The sequence below is a fragment of the Pleurodeles waltl genome, chromosome 3_1, assembly GCF_031143425.1.
Source record: "Pleurodeles waltl isolate 20211129_DDA chromosome 3_1, aPleWal1.hap1.20221129, whole genome shotgun sequence".
Classification (NCBI taxonomy): Eukaryota; Metazoa; Chordata; class Amphibia; order Caudata; family Salamandridae; genus Pleurodeles; species Pleurodeles waltl.
Window position 1 is genome coordinate 1051318090 of NC_090440.1, and position 19354 is coordinate 1051337443.

Consider the following 19354-nt stretch of genomic DNA (forward strand, 5'->3'; position numbering starts at 1 on the left):
AAGTCTTAACTGAATTCCTGTGGCTGGAGGGTGGAGATCTAGACACTGAAGTAAGGGAGGACAAGAACCTCCCCTTGTGAATTCAGTGAGGTCCTTGTTAGCAGAGGGCTACTGATTAATTCTTCTTGAGCACTGCTAATTGTTAGATGGTAGTGCTTAGGGTGGGACTTGAGTGTCTGTTGTCCAAGGTGACAGAGTTTCTAGGCAGGGTCTGTCTTTCTGTCTCTCCTTGATTACTACTTTAAAAAAGGATGATGAGAGCCAGGTGCAGAGATCTCACACTTGATTGTACCCCTGGTTTGGATACTCCTGCTTGTAACCAGTCTCATTGGTACCTGCTTTGAGAATCCTTTCTAGGAAGCTAAACAGTGGCATCTGAAAGAGAGCCAACCCTGTATGGTTCTGAAACCTTAGAAGGAGGGTCCACATCCCCTGCCTAAAAGTGGGGTCCCGACTGCCCCACTTTGTTTCATTTCCAATTTCTCCCAGATCAAGGAAGGGAGTACTCCGCAAAGGATACCTATGTGACCAAAGCTGGTGTCCACATGACCGCCCTTCCCCCAGAAGTGAGGGGACATCACCTGTAGTCTCCACTTTCTGTTGGTGGAGCTGATATTTGACACAGAGCCTATAAACCTACTTGTCTGCTGAGAAAGGGAAGTAGTGTGCGTTGCCCTGCAGAGAGAGCAACTGTTCATGATTATAAGTCTAGTGTCTTCCCAGTGTGGAACAACTAGAGAAAGCAAGCAATTACAAGAAAGCAACCCATGTGTGAATTAGTCCCCTGGTCTCCTTGAGCCGTTCTTGCTATGAACTGCGCCAAGACTTTGAATAGCCATGCATCTTGTGTGATTGGTATCCTGCCATATGCTGCAGGTGTCAGAGAGCCATGATCAGCCAATGGGGGCTGCAGCTGCTGAAAGCCCCCCACTTTCTGATGATCAGTCCGAAGGCTTTACCTGCCATGCAAGTGCCTGGGGAGACCTCAGATTGTCAAGATGAATGCTGTGATGTGAGCCATTGCACTGATTTCGCTCAGCCTTCAAGTTTCGAGTGAGATTGCAGCTCCCCCCCATCTGCCCTCCCCCCAGCAGCTGGAGCAGGACTGTTGCATATACCTGTACCACACTCCTAGAGCTGCATCTAGGGAATGCAGGTAACTATGAAGCCTAAACTGTAAGTAAAACAAGAGATTGAGAAAGCCAAATTTCAAACTTTAATCGGCGAACTTGAATTGATTGAAGCAATCTGAACTATTCTGTACCTCTACACTTTGGGATATTTTGAGTAAACTGCACTCGTGCCTAATTAATGCCTTGTTCCTTTGTAAACATTAGTGCTTGTAGGCATTAAGAAACTCCCTTAGTGGCGGGAGGGTATCAAAATTGTGTAGCGCCTCACTGAAGACCACAAACAGGAATTCAACCCCCTAATTGCACTGTCTAGTTTTATGTTACACAGTGTGATTAAAATATTTTCTTTTAAACAAAAGTTAAGCACTAGGCTGGACAGTACATTTTTATGCCTGTTAATAGATTGTTAGATTATGAACTGTTGCCTCCAGACTACCTCCCTGCTCCCCCTCACTAGCCTGAAAGTAAAGTGCAGAAAGGGTGTACTTGACTCTTGGCAGAGTCATAGTTGAACAGACGAGAGGACACCTTAATATACCATCACAAACGCCACAATTGAGGCCCAGTAACCCCAGTCTGCCTCGTGGTCCCCTGACTGGGATCTAACAACATTATAAATTGTCTTTAAAAGACTAACCTGATTTACAGTAGAATAGCCCTTTACTGTCATACGAGTAATGCATGGGTAGGACAAGAGCTTGGTATAGTAGGCATTATCTAGATGCAATAAGTAGAAGGGGTCTCAAAGCTTCATAACCTACATTTACCAAAAGCATGCAGTACAGGAGCCAAGGAGATGGACTTGAGAAAGTAAGAGATGGAAGAAAGTCAAAACAATGATGTAATAGCAATAAAAAATGCAAAGCTTAGAATGTTGATGAGGATGTAAACAGGGAGCTACAGAAGAGTGAACAATAAAAAGTCTCTCATGATCAATAGGACCAGCGTCCAGTAAAAGATTAAATTGGCTAGATCAACACTGATTCAGTGTAGGTCATCTACAGAGCTCCCTTCAAAGCAACTACCGTCACCCCTTTAAGGATGCAAAAAGCACTTTGGTCCTTTGATGCACTGGAGAAGGCCCACAGACCACCCCCATCAAGCTAATGGTGCAAAGGGTTACACTAAGTGAAACGACCAGACAGAGCTCCTGGTCTAGAGCCGTTTCAGACTACTTTTGATGCTTTTAAAATCTCTACTAAACCAAAAAACGTATATTTGTGAGACAAGGTAATTCAGTAGATTACTAACTTTATTAACAGCAATAACATCTAGTGTTTATCTTTTAACCTCAGTTGGTCTCTTGAAATATTCAGCCGAAATCAGATTATGAGGTAGGCTAGGAAATTGTTCTCTAGTTTATGTTTCACTTCAGACCTTAAGCTGCATATTAAAAACATACTTACTGCATGGTGGTAATCTTATGTTTTCAGAATCTGGACTGCAAACACCACAGCACTGCTCCCAATTGAGATTATTCATGCTAGAATATAGTTTTTGTCATGGACGTATTTACACAATTTCCTTTGCTTATCAGGTTGAAACCAGAGAAGATGAAGAGCAGCACATTAAACTGGCAGAAATACTGGAATTGCTGGTGGCAGCTGGATATTTTCGTGCTAGAATAAAAGGCCTATCGCCTTTTGACAAGGTAAGCACATGCTGTCTGAGAAAGTTGTATGGATGTGACAGTTCGTGTGTAATTGGCTGTTTGGAGTAGTTTGGTTACAATTAGTACTTGACTGGAACAGCCACTAGGGCGAATAGCAGGGAGGGAGTAATTGTTGGCTTAACTAGAGTCCTTATATGACATTTGGATTGATCAGACAGAAGTAATGGCCACATTGGTCTTCATGGGCTTTCACTTTCTGTCTATTTCAAATGTTGCAAACATGTTTGTTTGCTACTCCATATAGCAGGTGGATTGCTGATAGTTTGATACATTGAGTGCACAAATTTGTTAGCCATCGATGTCCATTAAAGTACATTTCAAAGTAATATATTAAGATGTGAAAATGAAAGTCCAGCAATGCAAGTTTAATTTTTTTTTTTTTTTTTTTTACTAGGTGGTTGGTGGCATGACTTGGTGTATAACAACCTGCAACTTTGATATCGATGTTGACTTACTATTTCAAGAAAACTCTACGATTGGTCAGAAAATGTAAGTGGGCTACCAAAACTATCTTACCATCAGCACTGACAAATGTGTTTTTGCTACTGACCATAACCTTTTTAAGAATTTTAACAGCATCCTTTATTTTGAGCAAAATTATTGGGAACACCGTACTATCTTTACCAAACTTTCAATATATCATTGCAAAAATTGTACTTTTTTTGCTGCTGTTGATTTGTAAAAAAAAAATATATAATTATGCATATTTAAAACATACAGTAGAAGTTAAGAAAAACTGAACATTTGGTAGTAAACAAACATGATTCACGTCTTATTTATTTAACTGTTTAATAACAAGCTGGTTTCTGAATGATGACCGCTTTGTAGCGTTGAAGATAGAGATAAAATTATCTTCTGGAATTCCAAACCTTATTATTGGTGAAGCACAGACATGTGGTGATTGGACTTAAGGGCACCAGTTATTAATAAATCGACGGGGTTAAACTGCTCTTGGTGGGACCATTTTAAGGTGGAAACACCGGGTTAGTTGTCCCATTGGTTCACTGAAGAGAAGGAAACTGTTCTTTGGGAATCCTTTTATTGTGGATTTTTTTGTGAGTGCAAATAAGTTAAAATAGTTTCTCAGCTGTCTAAGAAAAGAGCAAACCGGGGCACTCCAAACAAAGAGAGTCCAAAAGTCGGGTGACTTAGTGTGGAAAAGTTTAATCCTCAGTAATTGGTCGTTGAATCATAGTTCAAAATTGTTTGAATCCACATATGAGAAAGTATATAGCAGGTTACAATAACAAACTGACTCCTCAGAATGAACAGGCATAGATGAGCAACAAAACAGCCAACACGTGTTTCGTCCTCTCGGACTTTTTCAAGGCTGCAGACAGAAACAAAGAGGAACTATTTACAATTATTGGCACTACCCTCTGGTAGCTAAATTTTGAACCGTGCAGATCATGCACGTAAAAACACAGAGTGATTATGTCACCAATGTGAAGAAATAATAATAAATAGAGAAAACCCTGTGGACTATTACTTTGCATGCATTTAAAAGAAATTGCAAAAAAGGGGGATAGATGATCACCCTCCGTGAACCCATTGTTTTAATAACACTACAGAAGTGTCTGAAGAGAAATTAATTTATCATAGGAAGAGTGGGAGACACAAAAAGAGGCGAAAAAAAGAAAAAGAAAAAGGAAGTAGACAACGAGTTCTATATATAATATAGGATACTGTCAAACAAAGTCCGTTTTACTCTTAATTTACCTCTAGGTATACTTTTTAGGTAAAGAATGGCTGATGGTGTTCAGTTAGATATCCACACGATGAAATAGACCTGACTAGGCAAGATAAAAAGTTGGAAAACACAGTGTTTAACCGAGAGTTAATCTCAATAGTACTAATATGAAATTGGCAAAAATTGAAATATTTTTAGCAAAATTAAAATATTTAGAGCGGAGAGGTAAGAAACTTGAAGGTTAGAGGACCTACCACAAATGAAGGACCTACCAAAAGTAAAAGGATCCAAAGTACTGTAACTGTGTTCCTTCCAAATCAATACCAGGTGTTCCTTATGCGTAGTGACTTCAAAATCCAAAATGCATGCCCCCCAGTACGGGACATGCAAACAAACGAAAAAGTCTAAATAGACCCTGTCTGTGGAAATAGAGCGGAACGGCAAAAAGTAAGAGCTATGCTGAATAAAGTGTATATTAATCCTGCACAACAAAGAAACCCGATGTAGTAGACTAAAAAACCACTTCGTATTAAAAAACAAAAGACATTCCCATTGCATATTGCACTATCCACCTAAGCATCCACCAAAACTGCAGCGAAGGCAAGTCCCTTCCAAAGCCCCGGCTACAATGTCTATTTGAGGCAAACCAGTTACACAGACTACCGCCAAGATACAACATAAGATCTGGGGGTGGCGCCCCGCATGTCTTAATAACTAAGTAGTCTCTCGTTGGTAAGAAACTACGCTACTAAATCTATAAATAAGGAGAGAAAGGCCTCACCGTCTTTCTCTTTTGAAATACGCCGTTCCTTTAAACCCCCCCAAAAACAACACACGTCCATGAAGTAGCAGTCAAAAATGCCAAACCATGTTAATAAACGACTCCAAGGGCAAATAGCCCGTTATCCTGTAGCCAATACAGCGATATTCAAATAAGTTTAGGCAACCGGCACACGAACATTAAACATTAATCCCCTACCTGTTTCTAACCGTAGAGTTCGGGAAGCAAATAACAAAGGCGTATGTGCTTGCCACTGCAGCGTCTGATACCGCTGCCGTTTCACCATATGAAGTGAAGCCGCTAAGCCGTCCTCGGTAATAAGCGTGCACTCTAGACATAAAAGAAGGACTGGGGGGATAAAAATGAAAGGGAGTTCCTGTTAGCTGTTCGAATTGGGCGCCATGTTGGAGAGTATCCGTGGCAATCGGAAGTGCAGGGCTGCATTCAGTCCACACAGAAAGTGAAAGAGTGAAACAGAAACAAGGTGGATCAACAAGCCCCAGAAATTGACAAACTTTTGCATTGACAGTACGAAGTACAGGGGGAACGTGTTGTTAAGAGACATAAAAATGCTTACTAGGAGAGTAGATAAGAACATGTTATGATTTATATGGGTGGAACAAGGTTATAGAGGCAAAAAATATAGTAAACCGAATTGACAAAGTTCCTCTGGTATCATGATACAGACAACCATGTATACATAAGACAAAGTAAATACAAAGTAACGTCAAATATAGCAGTGATGCATATCATCTATATGAAAATTATACAATAAAAAGTTACCAACCATAACCCACCATAATCAACATATTGACATGTTCTACACAGGCATATATATGCATGGATATGTACTCAATATCACATGAGAAATAAGGAAACATCTTAAAGGATATGCTTCCATATACTAATATGATGATGTGGTATTTCCAAAACGTTTTTAATAAAAACATAATTGTTACATACGAAAAAGAAAAAGAAACAAACACCCATATTAATTTACTTATGTTGTAAAGATACCATGATCTTATATTATTATAGATTATATAAATACAAATTATAAATGTATATTTATATAAATTACATATAATATAGTACGATTTACATACAGATGTGTGCTTAGAGAAATACATGGAGGTCCTTATGTATGTTCAAGCCCTGTTCAACCGCTCGTAGCTTGATTATCCACCTGCTCTCTAAGCGTCTTAGGGCCAAAATGCGGTTACCTCCTCGAGGTGGCTTTCTAAGAGAATCGATCCCATGTATGTGAATGTCTAAAATTTCCCTTTGTCCATGTGTCTCATTGAAATGAACCGCAAAAGGATAATTAACATTAGAAGAACGTATGGCTCTAAGATGTTCCTGAATCCGTTCTTTCAATGGTCTGATGGTACTTCCGACATAGATTAACCCACATGTACACACAATACAGTAAACAACATAGCTCGTATTGCAATTGATGAAATGTTTTAGTTCGTGTGTGATCAGAGTATTATACTGGAATCTCACTGTCTTGTCTTTGATGTACTCACAAATATTGCAATGTCCACACCTGTATGTGCCTGGTGGTGGTTTAGGGAGCCAGGTGTCCGTATTCTCAGGGGGCAGAAAACTGTGGCACAGTTGGTCACGAAGGCGGGTACCCCTCTTGTATACAATACTAGGTTTATCAGTCAGGCCATTCTTAAGTATCTCATCTGTCAATAACACGGACCAATGCTTTTGTATAGTTTTATGAATTTGAGAACTCAATGCACTCTGTTGAAAAACAAGGGAGATATGTTCTCGTGGGTTGTTCTTCTTAGTATTAGTGAGTAAGGTTGGGCGTTTAATTTTCATGATCTTGTTACAGGCTTTGTTAAGGGCCTGTGGATGGTAACCCCTGTGTCTGAACCTTAGTTCCATGTTATGTAATTCTTCATGGAAAACCCTTTCCTCACTACAGTTACGGCGAATCCTTGTACTTTCCCCATATGGGATGGCATTGATTTGGGGCTTAGGATGTGAGCTGGTGGCGTGCAGGATAGAATTACATGCCGTAGGCTTCCTAAAAAGTTTAGTGCAGATTTTTCCATGTTCAATATAGATAGTGAGGTCCAGAAAATTGATGGTAGATTGGCTGGCCTCATGCGTAAAGCTGATGTTAAAGGTGTTGTTGTTAAGGTGCTCTATGAAAGCTAAAAGAGACGATGCATTTCCTGACCAAAAGATCACTGGGATCCTGCAAGGACATAGTCATTAAAGAGGCGGACAAGGGTGGGAACATCGTGATCATGGACAGGACTGATTATGTTTCGGAACTGGATCGCCAACTTTCTGACAGTACTGGATACCTCAAACTCACATCTAACCCCATGCTGGGGGTTAATAGAACCATTATGCAAAAACTACAAGGTTATCTTAACCTTGACTTAATATCTGATATGGAGTTCAAATATCTATATAACAACGCGCCTACTTCACCTTGTATCTATATTCTGCCAAAAATACACAAGAGTGGCAATTTTCCACCAGGCCGACCCATCATCTCTGGCATTGGCTCCCCTACGGAGAAACTATCGGAATACATAGACATTTTCCTACAGCCGTTTGTCCATAACCTACCCTCTTACATCAGGGACACTAAGGATGTATTGTGTAAAATGGCTGACTATGAATGGACAGAGGGCCATTATTTAGTCACTTTGGATGTGACCTCGCTTTACACGAGCATCCCGAGAGTAGAGGGCCTTACTGCCATCCAGCACTACCTGGACACTAGGGATGCCTCTCTACTAGATCACACAAACATGCTTATTGACTTGATAAGTCTGGTCCTGGATAATAACATCTTCCTACACAATGGAGACTGGTTTCGCCAAATACGAGGAGTGGCTATGGGAGCTAAATTCTCCCCATCATATGCTAATCTATATATGGGGTATATGGAAAAAACACATGTTTGGCGTTCATGCCCTCCACTCCTATCTCAGCACATCCTTTATTGGGGCAGATATATCGATGACCTCTTAGTCTTTTGGTCAGGAAATGCATTGTCTCTTTTAGCTTTCATAGAGCACCTTAACAACAACACCTTTAACATCAGCTTTACGCATGAGGCCAGCCAATCTACCATCAATTTTCTGGACCTCACTATCTATATTGAACATGGAAAAATCTGCACTAAACTTTTTAGGAAGCCTACGGCATGTAATTCTATCCTGCACGCCACCAGCTCACATCCTAAGCCCCAAATCAATGCCATCCCATATGGGGAAAGTACAAGGATTCGCCGTAACTGTAGTGAGGAAAGGGTTTTCCATGAAGAATTACATAACATGGAACTAAGGTTCAGACACAGGGGTTACCATCCACAGGCCCTTAACAAAGCCTGTAACAAGATCATGAAAATTAAACGCCCAACCTTACTCACTAATACTAAGAACAACCCACGAGAACATATCTCCCTTGTTTTTCAACAGAGTGCATTGAGTTCTCAAATTCATAAAACTATACAAAAGCATTGGTCCGTGTTATTGACAGATGAGATACTTAAGAATGGCCTGACTGATAAACCTAGTATTGTATACAAGAGGGGTACCCGCCTTCGTGACCAACTGTGCCACAGTTTTCTGCCCCCTGAGAATACGGACACCTGGCTCCCTAAACCACCACCAGGCACATACAGGTGTGGACATTGCAATATTTGTGAGTACATCAAAGACAAGACAGTGAGATTCCAGTATAATACTCTGATCACACACGAACTAAAACATTTCATCAATTGCAATACGAGCTATGTTGTTTACTGTATTGTGTGTACATGTGGGTTAATCTATGTCGGAAGTACCATCAGACCATTGAAAGAACGGATTCAGGAACATCTTAGAGCCATACGTTCTTCTAATGTTAATTATCCTTTTGCGGTTCATTTCAATGAGACACATGGACAAAGGGAAATTTTAGACATTCACATACATGGGATCGATTCTCTTAGAAAGCCACCTCGAGGAGGTAACCGCATTTTGGCCCTAAGACGCTTAGAGAGCAGGTGGATAATCAAGCTACGAGCGGTTGAACAGGGCTTGAACATACATAAGGACCTCCATGTATTTCTCTAAGCACACATCTGTATGTAAATCGTACTATATTATATGTAATTTATATAAATATAAATTTATAATTTGTATTTATATAATCTATAATAATATAAGATCATGGTATCTTTACAACATAAGTAAATTAATATGGGTGTTTGTTTCTTTTTCTTTTTCGTATGTAACAATTATGTTTTTATTAAAAACGTTTTGGAAATACCACATCATCATATTAGTATATGGAAGCATATCCTTTAAGATGTTTCCTTATTTCTCATGTGATATTGAGTACATATCCATGCATATATATGCCTGTGTAGAACATGTCAATATGTTGATTATGGTGGGTTATGGTTGGTAACTTTTTATTGTATAATTTTCATATAGATGATATGCATCACTGCTATATTTGACGTTACTTTGTATTTACTTTGTCTTATGTATACATGGTTGTCTGTATCATGATACCAGAGGAACTTTGTCAATTCGGTTTACTATATTTTTTGCCTCTATAACCTTGTTCCACCCATATAAATCATAACATGTTCTTATCTACTCTCCTAGTAAGCATTTTTATGTCTCTTAACAACACGTTCCCCCTGTACTTCGTACTGTCAATGCAAAAGTTTGTCAATTTCTGGGGCTTGTTGATCCACCTTGTTTCTGTTTCACTCTTTCACTTTCTGTGTGGACTGAATGCAGCCCTGCACTTCCGATTGCCACGGATACTCTCCAACATGGCGCCCAATTCGAACAGCTAACAGGAACTCCCTTTCATTTTTATCCCCCCAGTCCTTCTTTTATGTCTAGAGTGCACGCTTATTACCGAGGACGGCTTAGCGGCTTCACTTCATATGGTGAAACGGCAGCGGTATCAGACGCTGCAGTGGCAAGCACATACGCCTTTGTTATTTGCTTCCCGAACTCTACGGTTAGAAACAGGTAGGGGATTAATGTTTAATGTTCGTGTGCCGGTTGCCTAAACTTATTTGAATATCGCTGTATTGGCTACAGGATAACGGGCTATTTGCCCTTGGAGTCGTTTATTAACATGGTTTGGCATTTTTGACTGCTACTTCATGGACGTGTGTTGTTTTTGGGGGGGTTTAAAGGAACGGCGTATTTCAAAAGAGAAAGACGGTGAGGCCTTTCTCTCTTTATTTATAGATTTAGTAGCGTAGTTTCTTACCAACGAGAGACTACTTAGTTATTAAGACATGCGGGGCGCCACCCCCAGATCTTATGTTGTATCTTGGCGGTAGTCTGTGTAACTGGTTTGCCTCAAATAGACATTGTAGCCGGGGCTTTGGAAGGGACTTGCCTTCGCTGCAGTTTTGGTGGATGCTTAGGTGGATAGTGCAATATGCAATGGGAATGTCTTTTGTTTTTTAATACGAAGTGGTTTTTTAGTCTACTACATCGGGTTTCTTTGTTGTGCAGGATTAATATACACTTTATTCAGCATAGCTCTTACTTTTTGCTGTTCCGCTCTATTTCCACAGACAGGGTCTATTTAGACTTTTTCGTTTGTTTGCATGTCCCGTACTGGGGGGCATGCATTTTGGATTTTGAAGTCACTACGCATAAGGAACACCTGGTATTGATTTGGAAGGAACACAGTTACAGTACTTTGGATCCTTTTACTTTTGGTAGGTCCTTCATTTGTGGTAGGTCCTCTAACCTTCAAGTTTCTTACCTCTCCGCTCTAAATATTTTAATTTTGCTAAAAATATTTCAATTTTTGCCAATTTCATATTAGTACTATTGAGATTAACTCTCGGTTAAACACTGTGTTTTCCAACTTTTTATCTTGCCTAGTCAGGTCTATTTCATCGTGTGGATATCTAACTGAACACCATCAGCCATTCTTTACCTAAAAAGTATACCTAGAGGTAAATTAAGAGTAAAACGGACTTTGTTTGACAGTATCCTATATTATATATAGAACTCGTTGTCTACTTCCTTTTTCTTTTTCTTTTTTTCGCCTCTTTTTGTGTCTCCCACTCTTCCTATGATAAATTAATTTCTCTTCAGACACTTCTGTAGTGTTATTAAAACAATGGGTTCACGGAGGGTGATCATCTATCCCCCTTTTTTGCAATTTCTTTTAAATGCATGCAAAGTAATAGTCCACAGGGTTTTCTCTATTTATTATTATTTCTTCACATTGGTGACATAATCACTCTGTGTTTTTACGTGCATGATCTGCACGGTTCAAAATTTAGCTACCAGAGGGTAGTGCCAATAATTGTAAATAGTTCCTCTTTGTTTCTGTCTGCAGCCTTGAAAAAGTCCGAGAGGACGAAACACGTGTTGGCTGTTTTGTTGCTCATCTATGCCTGTTCATTCTGAGGAGTCAGTTTGTTATTGTAACCTGCTATATACTTTCTCATATGTGGATTCAAACAATTTTGAACTATGATTCAACGACCAATTACTGAGGATTAAACTTTTCCACACTAAGTCACCCGACTTTTGGACTCTCTTTGTTTGGAGTGCCCCGGTTTGCTCTTTTCTTAGATTTTGTAACCTACAGCGCTCGACAGAGGTGGTTGTCGCCATCCACCTCTGTGTGTGTGCACCTTGGAACCCTCGGTGGTTGGGTTTCTCTGCACCAGGCTGGCACCCGCCACAGGACTTGCTGACGACATACTATTGTGTTTGTTGTTTTTTGTTTCTTGGTTTCAGATGTGCGTCGCTAAGCATCAACCACCTTGTTCCAGTATTGTAGTTGCTCTGTAATTTGATGCTGTTTGCACTCTGTCACTTCCCTAACTCGATTCTTAACATTTGGTAATACTTTCCTTTTGTGTTTAACAACTCTGTATTAATGTGTACATTATTTTGTTTTTACTTTTCCTAATATCTGAACAATTGGTAGAAAAATGGCAAAATTTGATGATAATAGGGATACCCTGTTTCAAGAACTATTTCAGTCGAGTGCCCAAACCAGTGTTTCTAGCACTTCCAATCCCACACATGAGGGCCTTAGAATTAAGTTCATTAAGCTCGAACGTCTAAAAAAACAAGAACTCTCACGTTGGTGGGATTATACGATTTTACAAAAATATCTGGAAAATGAACAAATACCTAGGGGGTTGAGGGTCATTCTATTTCCTTCTTTTGATGATCTCAGCCCCAACCTACTCAAGGAGTGGGAACAACTTTTGATCACATCATCGTATGGTATGATGGACATACTTATTCGGGACGCTAAGGACAAGCGGGATAAACTTATGCAGGAGATCACATTACTAGAAAAAGAGATTGATGACATTGACTGTACTGACAATAAAGCGAAAAACTATAATATACTAAAGGATGTCCTACATAAACATCAACTGTACATAAAAGATAAGAAACTACGTAAACTCAAGAGAGATGACAATGACTATAAAAACGGAAGGGTGTTCACGTTTGCTCGCAAATATGACAATCTTAGAACAGATAGTAATAAGACATCCCCCAATATCAAGAAAAATTCCCTTCGACTAATCTCACTACTAGTGATACAGACTTATCTAGCATTTCTAGTGGGACTAGTGAGGATTCAAGGGACCAAACTCTTCCATCTACCTCCACACATAGGTCACCTTTTTTACTAGAGCTAGAGAGGTTCCGGAGAGGCCAAAAACAACCCCAAAGGAGAGAAGAAAACACCTTAAGACCATTAGACGGGGGAAGCGCAGGCACAAATACAAACAAACGAGTGGATGGCGTGGCAACACGTTCGACGACTCGAAATCTTCAACAATGACGGGCACACATGTCTCTACGGCAGATACCCCGGACACTATTGCAATTGTAAATATCTCATCTATAACTTTGAATCCTGACCAAAGTAACATTCTGAAGAAAGGTCTGGGATTTGTACCTACTTCACTTCCTGATTTTACACAACTACATGTCAGTTTGTTTAAATTCATGCGTAGGTGTAAACTCTATAAATACTTCTATGATGTTAACACCTCTGCTCGATCCACTAATGCCCTTGTCCATACTCCTAGCACCATGACCATCAAAGATGTTAAGGACATACAAACCTTGCTATCAATTGAGCATCAAGAGGGCCCCATGCCATCACTTGTAGAGATCATCAATGAATTGAATATAGAGTCTGGCACTAGGGCCACTAGTGGTCTAAAAACAACCTCTAAGTTCACGCCCATTATACCGAGGGACTACGCTATTGACTCTTTTTGCCACAGGGTTACCAATGATTTCTATCACATGGAGGAACAGTATGTTCTAGGACACAAGTCCATCCCTGCATATAATATCACATTAGCTGAAAAGCAAGCGCTAATATCACTGGGATCCTGCAAGGACATAGTCATTAAAGAGGCGGACAAGGGTGGGAACATCGTGATCATGGACAGGACTGATTATGTTTCGGAACTGGATCGCCAACTTTCTGACAGTACTGCATACCTCAAACTCACATCTAACCCCATGCTGGGGGTTAATAGAACCATTATGCAAAAACTACAAGGTTATCTTAACCTTGACTTAATATCTGATATGGAGTTCAAATATCTATATAACAACGCGCCTACTTCACCTTGTATCTATATTCTGCCAAAAATACACAAGAGTGGCAATTTTCCACCAGGCCGACCCATCATCTCTGGCATTGGCTCCCCTACGGAGAAACTATCGGAATACATAGACATTTTCCTACAGCCGTTTGTCCATAACCTACCCTCTTACATCAGGGACACTAAGGATGTATTGTGTAAAATGGCTGACTATGAATGGACAGAGGGCCATTATTTAGTCACTTTGGATGTGACCTCGCTTTACACGAGCATCCCGAGAGTAGAGGGCCTTACTGCCATCCAGCACTACCTGGACACTAGGGATGCCTCTCTACTAGATCACACAAACATGCTTATTGACTTGATAAGTCTGGTCCTGGATAATAACATCTTCCTACACAATGGAGACTGGTTTCGCCAAATACGAGGAGTGGCTATGGGAGCTAAATTCTCCCCATCATATGCTAATCTATATATGGGGTATATGGAAAAAACACATGTTTGGCGTTCATGCCCTCCACTCCTATCTCAGCACATCCTTTATTGGGGCAGATATATCGATGACATCTTAGTCTTTTGGTCAGGAAATGCATCGTCTCTTTTAGCTTTCATAGAGCACCTTAACAACAACACCTTTAACATCAGCTTTACGCATGAGGCCAGCCAATCTACCATCAATTTTCTGGACCTCACTATCTATATTGAACATGGAAAAATCTGCACTAAACTTTTTAGGAAGCCTACGGCATGTAATTCTATCCTGCACGCCACCAGCTCACATCCTAAGCCCCAAATCAATGCCATCCCATATGGGGAAAGTACAAGGATTCGCCGTAACTGTAGTGAGGAAAGGGTTTTCCATGAAGAATTACATAACATGGAACTAAGGTTCAGACACAGGGGTTACCATCCACAGGCCCTTAACAAAGCCTGTAACAAGATCATGAAAATTAAACGCCCAACCTTACTCACTAATACTAAGAAGAACAACCCACGAGAACATATCTCCCTTGTTTTTCAACAGAGTGCATTGAGTTCTCAAATTCATAAAACTATACAAAAGCATTGGTCCGTGTTATTGACAGATGAGATACTTAAGAATGGCCTGACTGATAAACCTAGTATTGTATACAAGAGGGGTACCCGCCTTCGTGACCAACTGTGCCACAGTTTTCTGCCCCCTGAGAATACGGACACCTGGCTCCCTAAACCACCACCAGGCACATACAGGTGTGGACATTGCAATATTTGTGAGTACATCAAAGACAAGACAGTGAGATTCCAGTATAATACTCTGATCACACACGAACTAAAACATTTCATCAATTGCAATACGAGCTATGTTGTTTACTGTATTGTGTGTACATGTGGGTTAATCTATGTCGGAAGTACCATCAGACCATTGAAAGAACGGATTCAGGAACATCCTAGAGCCATACGTTCTTCTAATGTTAATTATCCTTTTGCGGTTCATTTCAATGAGACACATGGACAAAGGGAAATTTTAGACATTCACATACATGGGATCGATTCTCTTAGAAAGCCACCTCGAGGAGGTAACCGCATTTTGGAACTAAGACGCTTAGAGAGCAGGTGGATAATCAAGCTACGAGCGGTTGAACAGGGCTTGAACATACATAAGGACCTCCATGTATTTCTCTAAGCACACATCTGTATGTAAATCGTACTATATTATATGTAATTTATATAAATATAAATTTATAATTTGTATTTATATAATCTATAATAATATAAGATCATGGTATCTTTACAACATAAGTAAATTAATATGGGTGTTTGTTTCTTTTTCTTTTTCGTATGTAACAATTATGTTTTTATTAAAAACGTTTTGGAAATACCACATCATCATATTAGTATATGGAAGCATATCCTTTAAGATGTTTCCTTATTTCTCATGTGATATTGAGTACATATCCATGCATATATATGCCTGTGTAGAACATGTCAATATGTTGATTATGGTGGGTTATGGTTGGTAACTTTTTATTGTATAATTTTCATATAGATGATATGCATCACTGCTATATTTGACGTTACTTTGTATTTACTTTGTCTTATGTATACATGGTTGTCTGTATCATGATACCAGAGGAACTTTGTCAATTCGGTTTACTATATTTTTTGCCTCTATAACCTTGTTCCACCCATATAAATCATAACATGTTCTTATCTACTCTCCTAGTAAGCATTTTTATGTCTCTTAACAACACGTTCCCCCTGTACTTCGTACTGTCAATGCAAAAGTTTGTCAATTTCTGGGGCTTGTTGATCCACCTTGTTTCTGTTTCACTCTTTCACTTTCTGTGTGGACTGAATGCAGCCCTGCACTTCCGATTGCCACGGATACTCTCCAACATGGCGCCCAATTCGAACAGCTAACAGGAACTCCCTTTCATTTTTATCCCCCCAGTCCTTCTTTTATGTCTAGAGTGCACGCTTATTACCGAGGACGGCTTAGCGGCTTCACTTCATATGGTGAAACGTCAGCGGTATCAGACGCTGCAGTGGCAAGCACATACGCCTTTGTTATTTGCTTCCCGAACTCTACGGTTAGAAACAGGTAGGGGATTAATGTTTAATGTTCGTGTGCCGGTTGCCTAAACTTATTTGAATATCGCTGTATTGGCTACAGGATAACGGGCTATTTGCCCTTGGAGTCGTTTATTAACATGGTTTGGCATTTTTGACTGCTACTTCATGGACGTGTGTTGTTTTTGGGGGGGTTTAAAGGAACGGCGTATTTCAAAAGAGAAAGACGGTGAGGCCTTTCTCTCTTTATTTATAGATTTAGTAGCGTAGTTTCTTACCAACGAGAGACTACTTAGTTATTAAGACATGCGGGGCGCCACCCCCAGATCTTATGTTGTATCTTGGCGGTAGTCTGTGTAACTGGTTTGCCTCAAATAGACATTGTAGCCGGGGCTTTGGAAGGGACTTGCCTTCGCTGCAGTTTTGGTGGATGCTTAGGTGGATAGTGCAATATGCAATGGGAATGTCTTTTGTTTTTTAATACGAAGTGGTTTTTTAGTCTACTACATCGGGTTTCTTTGTTGTGCAGGATTAATATACACTTTATTCAGCATAGCTCTTACTTTTTGCCGTTCCGCTCTATTTCCACAGACAGGGTCTATTTAGACTTTTTCGTTTGTTTGCATGTCCCGTACTGGGGGGCATGCATTTTGGATTTTGAAGTCACTACGCATAAGGAACACCTGGTATTGATTTGGAAGGAACACAGTTACAGTACTTTGGATCCTTTTACTTTTGGTAGGTCCTTCATTTGTGGTAGGTCCTCTAACCTTCAAGTTTCTTACCTCTCCGCTCTAAATATTTTAATTTTGCTAAAAATATTTCAATTTTTGCCAATTTCATATTAGTACTATTGAGATTAACTCTCGGTTAAACACTGTGTTTTCCAACTTTTTATCTTGCCTAGTCAGGTCTATTTCATCGTGTGGATATCTAACTGAACACCATCAGCCATTCTTTACCTAAAAAGTATACCTAGAGGTAAATTAAGAGTAAAACGGACTTTGTTTGACAGTATCCTATATTATATATAGAACTCGTTGTCTACTTCCTTTTTCTTTTTCTTTTTTTCGCCTCTTTTTGTGTCTCCCACTCTTCCTATGATAAATTAATTTCTCTTCAGACACTTCTGTAGTGTTATTAAAACAATGGGTTCACGGAGGGTGATCATCTATCCCCCTTTTTTGCAATTTCTTTTAAATGCATGCAAAGTAATAGTCCACAGGGTTTTCTCTATTTATTATTATTTCTTCACATTGGTGACATAATCACTCTGTGTTTTTACGTGCATGATCTGCACGGTTCAAAATTTAGCTACCAGAGGGTAGTGCCAATAATTGTAAATAGTTCCTCTTTGTTTCTGTCTGCAGCCTTGAAAAAGTCCGAGAGGACGAAACACGTGTTGGCTGTTTTGTTGCTCATCTATGCCTGTTCATTCTGAGGAGTCAGTTTGTTATTGTAACCTGCTATATACTTTCTCATATGTGGATTCAAACAATTTTGAACTATGATTCAACGACCAATTACTGAGGATTAAACTTTTCCACACTAAGTCACCCGACTTTTGGACTCTCTTTGTTTGGAGTGCCCCGGTTTGCTCTTTTCTTAGATTTTGTAACCTACAGCGCTCGACAGAGGTGGTTGTCGCCATCCACCTCTGTGTGTGTGCACCTTGGAACCCTCGGTGGTTGGGTTTCTCTGCACCAGGCTGGCACCCGCCACAGGACTTGCTGACGACATACTATTGTGTTTGTTGTTTTTTGTTTCTTGGTTTCAGATGTGCGTCGCTAAGCATCAACCACCTTGTTCCAGTATTGTAGTTTCTCAGCTGTGTTCTGAGACTATACCAGTTCTGAGCTTATAAGGCCCGAATCAATCTGCTGCTAAAATTCATATGTTTAAAAGCGATCTGTGTGAGAAGATTGGTCATGTTCAATCTTTGGCTGTCTGCGAGTTCAGTTTAGGAACAGAGATTGTAAGTATATTAGGACACAACACTCTTGATTTGAAAGCTGTACAGGGACATTTGAAATGCATTCTCCCTTTCACTGTGAACAAGTGCGAGTTTGAGGGACAAATTAATATGGTAATTATTTTTAAGATAAGGCGGAATCTGGCTGCTGAATGTTGAAACCTCTAACGTTTTTGGATCTCCTTTTTGGTACTCTAGCATAGGTAATATTACAGAAGTCCAATCTTGATAATATTAAACTTGCCAGAGCACTGTTTTTTTTGAGTGGCAGCTGCAACAATGAAAGGACTGTTTGCAGCAGCATCATAAGAATGAAAGATTTTTGGGCTACTTTTGAATCTTGGTGGCCAACGGAAATGTAAGCATCAAAACATATTTAGGGCTTATTACAACTTTCACCAGAAGTTAAATGGTTTCCTTTTCCTTTAGACAAATTAAAAGTTAGGCTGTTACTTCAGTAATCTCCAACACTTGTCTTTGAGCCATATAGGCAAAGGTAACTATCCTTCACCAAGTGTCACATGTTAGAAGCAGGCAGTATTCAGCTTCAGTTTTTATTTACACTTTGGTCTTTGGTATTTGAAGGAAGGGAAAAAAACATTCAGATCATAACATTTTATCCCCTAGCTTGTGTGGTCAAAAGGGGAAAATCTGAAAAAATGATAAAGAATTAAAAGAAACATCATTGTACGCTGATCAAGTTTGCTCTGGAGCACAGTGTGCTAGAATAACTTTGCAAAAGAGGTGGAGGGTTGTGGAAGGGGAAAGGAGTTAGCTAGCAGGATATTTAATGCACAGTATGCATTACAGGCTATCAAGGAAGATATATGTGTCCAGATCAGAGATAGTGATAGTGAATTACTCAGGGGGGTTGTGATTGTGACAGGCTGTTAATAGAGTGTGGCTATGATTTCTTATAGTTTACTCCAAATTGCCAGGCTCCTC

General features: G+C 39.8%; 1 protein-coding gene across 2 annotated transcripts in view; it reads left to right on the top strand.

The window, feature by feature from the left end:
- CCDC93 (coiled-coil domain containing 93) overlaps positions 1–19354 on the top strand; it is a 1008240-nt gene that overhangs the window by 50734 nt on the left and 938152 nt on the right. For both annotated transcript variants that reach the window (XM_069224342.1, XM_069224343.1), the window contains exons 2-3: positions 2671–2784; positions 3200–3294. In XM_069224342.1, coding sequence (XP_069080443.1) covers positions 2671–2784; positions 3200–3294 — 209 coding nt within the window. The remainder of the gene's footprint in view (positions 1–2670; positions 2785–3199; positions 3295–19354) is intronic.